This window comes from Amblyomma mixtum, chromosome 5, assembly GCF_055824585.1.
Source record: "Amblyomma mixtum isolate Tamu chromosome 5, ASM5582458v1, whole genome shotgun sequence".
Taxonomy (NCBI): domain Eukaryota; kingdom Metazoa; phylum Arthropoda; class Arachnida; order Ixodida; family Ixodidae; genus Amblyomma; species Amblyomma mixtum.
Genome location: NC_143016.1, coordinates 150,337,880 through 150,347,477, shown reverse-complemented (window position 1 = coordinate 150,347,477; position 9,598 = coordinate 150,337,880). Strand labels below are relative to the sequence as shown.

The window sequence follows — 9,598 nt, the reverse complement described above, 5'->3', positions numbered from 1 at the left end:
GCTTCCTTGTTACTTGCATGTAATTAGATTTTTGGTAGTTTATTTCCATACCCCATTTCAGGTAACACGAGTTTAACGACTGAAGACACCTATTTATGTTCATCTGATCTTTTTCGTGACACACACGAGCTCGCGGAAGCGGGCTTCTCTCGAGAACGGAACCGTTAATGCTGCTGCATTAAAACCAGCCAATTACTCAAACGGAAGCAATGCTCTCGGCTTTAGCGAAAGGGAATTTTTTGCCGAAAGGCGTCTTTGATTAGAATACGGCGCCATAAAAAAAGTCAATATAAAAACTAGCCACATAAACACTTTACCGCCTTTAGAGGAAACGATAGTTTCTTTTCTTTTTTTGCGGAATACCCGCTACAAATAATGTTTCGAAATTTAAACACATTATGCAGCAAAATACTCGACGTGATTAGAGCTAGGCCACTTAATATGAACTGTTTCTATAATACCCTGACAACTTGCACCGATATGCTGTCTGAACAGTTCATTTTATTGAAAATCGATGAAGAACCAATTCATGAAAGGACAGAGGTGTTTTTTGTTCGAGATAAGCGCATGTTCAGCAGAAATTCGTGGTGAGTCACAATCGGAAGTCATATATCTGCTTCATCTTACCTTACCATAGAACAAATACGATGCCATGGCTGGGCAGAGTGTAACAAAATATACAGAACAGAGTTTTGAGAGTGCGTAGAATGGTTGTCTTTGTAAGATATAATTTCCTTAAAACCAGTATGCCGGCTATGGGCGTTTTCGTACTCCCACAGTGATGTCCTTGGCAGTTAGAATGGCGGCGCCGTTATGAAACTCCAGGGGGACCTGCAAAAGAAAGAAAGGCTCAGGATTCCGGAAGGGCGCGGGCCTCTTCAGCCATAGATCTAGTCATAGTCATAGATCACCCGTTCGTGTCAGCAAAACAGGGCTCGTTGCGTCATACACTAGCCGGCGCACCATTGTATTGTATTGTAAATAACATCATTATTGTACCTATTCGCTCTGTAAACATGTTAATATGGTCAATTCTCGTCTATTCATTCTTTCTCCCACAAACAGTGGTTTTACACTACAGTACAATGTTTATTCAACATCGGAAGGATGTCTGGCTCACGGGCAAAAAGCCAGAAGAAGGCTTCACTAAGTAGCCCGTACTCCAATATATCGCAAGCAAAGGCAACGCATGAGAAAATTTTATATGCACAATGTTCAGCTACATGCTGCAGTGGTTAACACAAATAATAAATAAAAAAATGGCTGCCAGGTCAAATAATACGTGATAGGAGAACACACACAAATCAAACATTAGCATGCATAAATAAAAAGCGGACTGTAATGAAAATGTAAATTTAACATGGTGAAGCGTATACATGTTCAGCCATATATGCAAATTGATTCAAAGACATCAGCAATAAAGAGCATAGAAATAAAGTGAATACGCAGAACAGCTTCAAAATTTTAAACATGGTGGCATCCCACTTCTATACATATTTATTCCGCTGACTCTTCAATGAAATAGACAAGAGAAGGATGATCCCGTACTAAAGTGGGTACGCATAGACGAAGTACTCCTGCTGCAACTGCGCAGTGACCTAGCAAGCGAGCATCGCTTGTGCTCCAGTTAACCACTTTTTCGTGTGTATAATAATATGCAGGGCATTGTGTCGGATGCACACTCTTTGTTTCATTGTTTTCTCTAGTTTCGATGCCGATGAAGACGGAAGTGCCCGGCGTGCCTTCTTTGCCAAACTAACCAAGCTGCATGGTTTGCTTCTCTGTCGAATATAGCACTCTGAACAGGAATACGCCTATATGGGAATAAAAAGGGTGTAAATTTGTCCTCTAGTGCATATTTCCTTAAAAAGTGTGTGCACTAGAGGAAAACTTTCCTCCCTTTTTACTTCTGTTATTCTGTTAGATTGTAAAGCATTTATGGAACGACTTGAGCTCTAAATCTCTTTATGATGAGGAGAACCTTTCTCACCTTTCACGACCTTTTATTTTTTAGGGAAGCCAGGCTTCCGCTATGCGGGTGTAAAGCAATCCATGGCTTATTTTTGGCAAACGCTATATGTGCATTTAATTGCTTATCACCCTATCCCAGCTAAATTAATCGAAGTGCAGTGCGCTTCGGCTATAAGCGGTTCTGCGCTGCGGTTTAATTGAAGAGATGTATGCAGCCTTGCGATGAGCCTTTGACTAATTTCTGTAATTTCATAAGCTGTAGTACTTTATATCTCGCAGTGGGCGCCTTGTAACACCAAATGCTCTTATTCGAATGGTTTTCTAACGCTAAAAAAAAAAACAGAATTGGAATCAATGGCCTGCTTGGTGAAACCATCGAAATCAATGCGTATGCTGGCGATCTGAAGCCGCACGCCACAGCATTTACTTTGTTCTCAAGTTCTCAGGACGTCAATTTTGCAAATACGGATCATTCCTCACGTCCGTAAGCATTTCTCGAAATAAAGCATTACCAAAAATGACGATGCCATGTAGTGACACATATTCCCCTCCCCCCTCCCTCAGGAAAAGCAGCGAAGGCTAGTGTCGGCACTCACTTTTGTTTTGTCAGTTCTGACCAGCGTGACGTTGTGTACTGCGTGCAGCACGCAGAGCTTGACGGCCTGGAGGGCGAAACGCATACCAATGCAGTTACGCGGCCCGGCGCCGAATGGTAGATACGTGTAGGGATGGATAGATCCAATGTTATCCTCGTTGAACCTAAAGGAGGAATTGGAAGCAGTGAAAAAAAACAAACTCTTGTCAGCTGTCTCGTTCAACTGCTGGCAATTTGTACAAAGCAGTCAGGAGCCTCTTCAAAACTTGAATTCGCTGTTGCAATAAGCTGACACTTTATGGGATCCTTTAGCCTTGCAAACACCGGACACTTTTGGAAAATTTGACGAAGATACCGTAGTTTACATTGATTTATAATTTTTTTTTTCGTTGGCAGCAGAGCTTACTGCTTGCAACCCTGCCATTCAGCGCAGGATGCAGAAGTGCGCTGATATATACCCGTTGAAATGAAACATAGCACATCCTCTTCCGGCTTAATGAGGCTTTTCGCTCGGTCAGCTTGCGGCCGCAGCTTCCGTACCGGCTTTGAACTAAACAGGTCAGATTTGCTGTACCCTTTGCCTCCCCCACATTTCTCGCACGAATAAACTCTCCAACGACTAATTTCACTAATCCGTCCTGTGGATCTGTGCCGAGAAAAATGGTTACTTTTTTCCCAACATATAAGCATAAAATTTCATTCCGTGGCACGTTTGTCAATCAGCGTGAACTGAGTGTACGTGCAGAACTGCTGCGAAATAATGACAATTAAAACAGCGGTGAACTTCGCTCACCTTTCCGGGTCGAAAGTGTATGGGTCATGAAAGTAGTTCGGATCCCGGTACATAGCATAAAGGGGAATTGCAATCATGTCGCCCTTCTTGATCGCCACGCCGGTGTCGCCGAGAACGTAGTCATCATGCGCCGTGCGCTCAATTCTTGAGGAGAAAAAATAATGAGTTTTTTGTTCAATGCGGCGAACAATGATTGCATGATAAGTGCCATTCTTGTGCTTTAGGAAGTTACATGCATCCTGCACCTTGTGCTGTATATAGCGCATCGTTGCATTTAGTTACTTACATCTATGTTATTATGAATCGTTAAATAACTGTAGTTTATTTGGCAAAAGTATTTTAATACTGACAGCATTACACAGGGCATACTTTTATATCGGGCTGCAACTGCGCTTTTGAAAGGAAGACACAACAAAAATGAGACCCGCAAACAATAAAAGAGCACTCATACTGGCACTGCCTTCAAAGAAAATTTTTCTGAGTGTAGGTCCTTTTTGCGTTCCTCTTTTGTTCGCCCCAACCCTGCGTTGGTTTTTCCTTTAACTCTTAAGCAAGCAGCGTTCAAGCCTCAGATACTCACAGTTAACCCTTAACTAGCAACCCCAAGCTCGCCATGGGAGGTTGTACCAATTACCAATGAGGAGTCACATTCGTCCAGCCTGATGTTGTGTTACTCCCACTTCCAAAGACGAGTTAAGGTCAGCATTTATTTATTTATTTATTTATTTATTTATTTATTTATCATCATACCCACAGCGCCATTGGCTGGCATTACAGTGGGGGGGGGGGGGGGGGGGGGGGTAGAAGAAAAAGTACACAAATGCCACCGCGTGCAGGTGGTTACAAAAAAAAAGATAACAATGAGATAGAAAGAACACGGAATTATTATACACAAAAAAATGTCACAGCATGGAAGAAAATGAATCATTTGATAATATGGACACTACTTCCTCAGGCAGCTTGTTCCATTCCGAAACCGTTTTGGGGAAAAAAGACATTTTAAAAAGGTCAGTCCGGCACCTGTATTCTTTGTATTTTGCACCTGTATTTTCGTTGTTTGCAATTTTCAATACTAGGGGGCTGCAGTTGACCATGTTCACGCCTTTCGCGCGTTTTATGCCTGAAAACAGTCTTTTTCGGCAGAAATGATCAAAAGAATTGGGCAATTTTGGTACGTTTTTCGGCAATTATTTTGCTGGTGTAAGGGATAGTAAGCTTCGACCCCTCAAAAAGGATTAAAAAAGAATGTTTCTGCCCCTGCCACTAGGTACGCAGTACTAATCAGGGACACTGAGACAATGGATTGTTGAGCATTGAAAAATGAATATATGATGTCGTTGTCCGTGCCACAAACCTCGGAGCTCATGTCATCGGCTGAGGCGCACTATCACCGCGCCGGAGGGCAGGAGGTGACATCAAACACAGCGCGAGTAGGGCGTCCCATTGTGCCACAGCCGAACGCGCCAAACTCGCTCTGCGCCGTTGCACGTCGCGCTGTCTGTTTACTGTGGCCTCTGAGAAATACGCAGACATTGGAGTCCATTCTAACTACCTGCCGAAGCCGAAGACTTCGGTTACTGGTTTGGTTTATTGGGGTTTAACGTCGCAAGGCAACTCAGGCTATGAGGGATGCCGTAGTGAAGGGCTCCGGAAATTTCGGCCACCCAGGGGTCTTTAACGTGCACTGACATCGCATAGTACACGGGCCTCTAGAATTTCGCCCTCATCGAAATTCAACCGCCGTGGCCGGGATCGAACCCGCCGCGTCTTTAGGGTCAGCAGCCGAGCGCCGTAACCACTGAGCCACCGCGGCGGGGCGGTTACCGATTTGTACAATTAGTATCAAGCAATTCAGTAATACAAACTCAACGCACGCGTGATCGCGAAATGCTACGATTCTTATAGTGCAGGTCAGTCAGACGTAGCACCGTCGCGTTATTTTTACTGCTTTTGGTGCATACGTTCTAGAGCTTCAGCTAGTAACTCCCACAATTACCTGTTCGCGATTCTAAGTACGATATCCGCTCTCCATGAAGTCACCTTACATTCCTTGATGTGCGTACACATTGCCAGAAATAGGGTGCTTGAGCTAAGGTAGGAAGAAAGAAATTGGCTGGAATCCTTAATATTATCATATCTGCGGACATGCATGGGCATCCGGTCGGCGGGTACCTTAGTGAGTGAAGAGCAAATAAATGCTTCGGAACGCTATCGTATCCAAAATTTATTTAAGCTATGCCCACTTGGAATGCTTCTTCTTATTTCTCTCTGTCGATGCTTGCTTTTGGTCCTAACCGAGCGTGCGCAGCATCGCCAGTGTCATCTGCCCGCGGCGCACGGCTACACGTCGGTCTCACTGGAGCGCGTTGGCGCGCACTCGTGACATGCGCTCCCAGCCAAACGAACTGCACCATTGGCAGCTAGCCGAACGTGGGTCACCATACGAGTGCGCAGAAAACTCCTCCACTGCTGTCAGTTGAATGCACATTAAAGCCGCACGAAGTTTGTCATTGTTGTCCGAATTGAACAGGTAAGGCTTTAGTAAAAAAATGAACAGGCATTTTCACGAAGAAAGTTTCTCTATGGGGCACAGTTTAGTTACAACGCTTAAACATGTTTACGCTTCTATTCCAGAGAGCCGCCGCGACGGCTCAGTGTTTATAGTGTTCGGCTGCTGACCTGACACAGGCGGGGTCGACCGCGACCGCCGCAGCCGCATTTTCATGGCGGCCAAATGCTAGATGCCCGTCTACTGTGCGATATCAGCGCACATTAAAGAACCCCGGATGCTAGAAGTTATCTCGAGCACCCCACTATGGCCTCCCTCCTAGGCTAAGTCGCTTTGGTACGTGTACCTGATAAAACCTTTATTGAACATTCATGTCAATAAATAATATACGCCCAAGAAGTTAAGTAAATAATTTTTACTGAGCGCGTAATTTTGAGTAGTTTACGTTGTTATGTCTAGTTGCGTCTTTTCATCGAGTGCTCAATAGAGCGCCCGGAACATCTGACTTCGAAAAGCGTAGCTCGGGGTTCAACTAACTGAAATAGATGTTGAATGGAGGTACTAACAAAGCCCTTTGAAATAATCAAGCAGTATAACTCAGATGTTCTATCGCGGCAAGTCCGAAAGGCGTTAGCCTAACATAAGGGCAGCCTGAAAGTCACAGCTTCGTCCGTTTGAAGAACGATATAGCGGATAGCTTGGTAACCATATCAGGTAAGCAACAATTTTGTGGCTTTCAGCACAAAGAATCGGAAATCGACGGTCCTGGGGTGGGAGGCGTTGCACCGGAACAGGACACGCGCCGAGTACTTAATAATATCATTTGCACCGTAAGAAACTGAATAGGGCAGTTTTCGTAGCGCTGTATGAGTAAACGCCGTGTTCACCTTTCCATTTCTTTTATTACCATCACGCCTTCGTCGCCCCAGCTTGAGCTTCGCACACATGCAGCCACTCTCGCGGAGTTCGCCCGTCTGCTCCTTTAAAGGGCTCTGATCAAGAGAAAGGGCGACGCTCTCGTGGCGTTGTTAACCTTTGGAAGCGCGTACATAGCTGCATTCAAGCAAGCCTTACCGCGCAGCAGGAGGATACATGCGAAGAGACTCGGATACAACGCAGTGCAAGTACTTGAGCCTCGTTACGGCGTCCAGGTCGGGGTGATCGCCCTGTGAAACGAGACACACATCACATAACAGTGTAAAGAAAGCTTTTTTAATGAAGCTTTAACCCATAAAATGAACGCACGTAAAAAAAGTATATCAGCCGATTTGGGTAACTAGGCCAAATTCAGATATCTGTGCTCATTATCATCATCAGCCTGACTACATCCACCGCAGGGCCAAGGCCTCTCCTATGTCTCTCCAATTAACCTTGTTTTTTGCAAGTTGCGGCCACCCTATCCCCGCATACATCTTAATCTCATCCGCCCACGTAACGGTCTGCCACCCCATGCAGCGCTAGCGCTCTCTTGCAATCCACTCCGTTACCCTAAATGGCCAGCGGTTACTTTGCCTTCGCATTGCATGCCCTGCCCAAGCGCATTTATTTTCATTCATTTCGACATTTATGTCATTAACCCGCATTCATTCCCTCACCCACTCCGCCCGTTTCTGATCTCTTAACGTTACAGTAAGAAACAGCTGTTGTATATTTTTCTCTCAAGGGATATCGGTAAACTCCCATTCATGATCTGAGAGAACTTGCCATATGCGCTTCACCCCACTCTGATTCTTCTAGAGTTATTTCTCTCTCAAGATCCGGACTAGTGCTCACTACCTCCCTACCTCCACACACTCAGCAGCAGTGGTCGGCAGCGGCGGTACCGAGTGGTTCAGGCCTGTTTCAAAGACGGCACTTCTCATGTTGCAGGATTCCTTCCGCCATCGCTAGACGCACCTTTGCCATTTCTGGCGGCGTGGATCTTATCTACCGGCTGCCAGCAAATTACTTCGCCCTGACGTCAGCACCCCTGACGTCACTGACGTCACCAGAAGAGAGCAACAAAAGAAACCTGACATCGCTGGAGGCAGTCACACACTCAGCAGCAGTGGTCGGCAGCGGCGGTACCGAGTGGTTCAGGCCTGTTTCAAAGACGGCACTTCTCATGTTGCAGGTTGGTTGTTTTTCACCTTGTACTTTTCCGTCTATTGCTGCCACTGCTGCTGAGTGAACCTGTTTTTTGGCGTGACGAGTAATTGTTATCATGTCGGACTGTCTCGTTTGCAACAAAGCGCTTCAGGACGATGAATTACACCTATCGTGCTCTGAATGCGATTATAGTTATCATCTGGGCCCTTGCTCGGGGGTGACGTTAAGCGCCTGCCGCAAAAAATCGGAAACCGCCTTGAAATCCTGGAAATGCGCCACTTGCAAAGCAGGCAAGACCCGAAGCGGTCAGAACACAACAAACTACGATGAAGTAACGGAACTGAACCTTTCAAGTGAAATTTCAGAAATACACCGCAAACTTGCAGTGCTACTTGAAATGAAAGTTAAGCTAGACGCTCTAGAAGAAATAAAGGAAACTGTTACTAGCGTTGAGCAGGCAATGCAGGAAATGGCTACAAAATATGATGAGGTCATTATTGAGATGAAGCTGCAAAATGAAGATATTGCAAGCCTTCGAAAGCGTGTGGAAAAACTTGAGGTCGACGTAAAGGACCAAGAAATTGACAAACTTAGGCAGGAATTAAACGACCTCGACCAGTATGGCAGGCGGCTCAATCTAGAAGTGCATGGTCTGCCCCACCATATCAATGAAAACCTGCTAGAAAAGCTAAACTGTCTGGCGGACGATCTCGAGCTTCCCCACCTTTCGGGACATGACATTGAAGCCGCTCACCGAATTCCGTTGAAGTCCAGGACTGGTGCAGGAGACGATGAAAACGAGAAACCCAGCACTGAAAAACCGGAGAAGGTTCCGCCTGTTCTGGTTCGCTTTACATCTCGCGCTACGAGAGATGCTTGGCTTGGAAAAAAGGCTCAACTGAAAGAATTAGACTCAAAAATTTTCCTGAATGAAAATCTCACAGCGCAGAACAAAAAACTTTTCTGGCATATGAAGACGCGAGCGGCTGAAAAAGAGTACAAATTTGCTTGGCACAAGAATGGGAAATTTTTTGTGCGTCGTGGTCCTCGTTCCCGAGTCATCAGAGTTATCACAATGGAAGATCTGGATAGGATACGGTAGAGCCCGTCAGCATATATTTTTATGCTAATTTTCAAAGATGGCAATCCCTTTTCAAGGATGCAGGTACTACAATAAGCTTTCTTTCAAGCAGAGTATAGCGTTAACTAACAACAATCAGATGTCCTTATTCCATTTGAACGCCCAAAGTTTAAAAAGCAAGCACGAATCTGTTTGTATGCTCCTAGATGACCTAGAGCACGAATTTGATGTCTTGGCTTTCTCTGAGACATGGTTTCGCGATGATTACGATGCAGTTCACTTTTCAGGGTACAAGTGTTGCTCAGTTTCCAGGAAAAGTAGGAAAGGGGGTGGTGTAGCTTTCTATGTAAAACACGATCTCGGTTTTGATGTAATTTCTGAGTTTTCTGTCATACAAGAGCACTTCGAATCTCTCATGCTCAAGTGTGCGAACACAATATTTGTGGTTATTTACAGGCCTCCTTCCGGTGCTGTATCCATCTTACTAGATTTTCTCGAATGCATGTTGGAATTTTGTACACAACTGGGTTATCCCCTCATTGTCACAGGTGATTTCAACAT

At 45.1% G+C, this 9,598-nt stretch overlaps 1 protein-coding gene across 3 annotated transcripts in view; it reads right to left on the bottom strand.

Annotated features, from left to right (window-relative positions):
- Positions 1 to 424: 424 nt before the first annotated feature.
- Positions 425 to 9,598, bottom strand: part of LOC149344139 (cytochrome P450 3A5-like) — a 61,135-nt gene continuing 51,961 nt past the window's right edge. The window contains exons 11-14 of one of the 3 annotated variants that reach the window (XM_089546159.1): positions 6,943 to 7,034; positions 3,360 to 3,503; positions 2,568 to 2,730; positions 425 to 831 (exon numbers count right to left, since the gene is read on the bottom strand). In XM_089546159.1, coding sequence (XP_089402285.1) covers positions 754 to 831; positions 2,568 to 2,730; positions 3,360 to 3,503; positions 6,943 to 7,034 — 477 coding nt within the window. In that variant the 3' untranslated portion in view covers positions 425 to 753. The remainder of the gene's footprint in view (positions 832 to 2,567; positions 2,731 to 3,359; positions 3,504 to 6,942; positions 7,035 to 9,598) is intronic. The other 2 variants (XM_089546160.1, XM_089546158.1) reach the window with 2 other exon arrangements.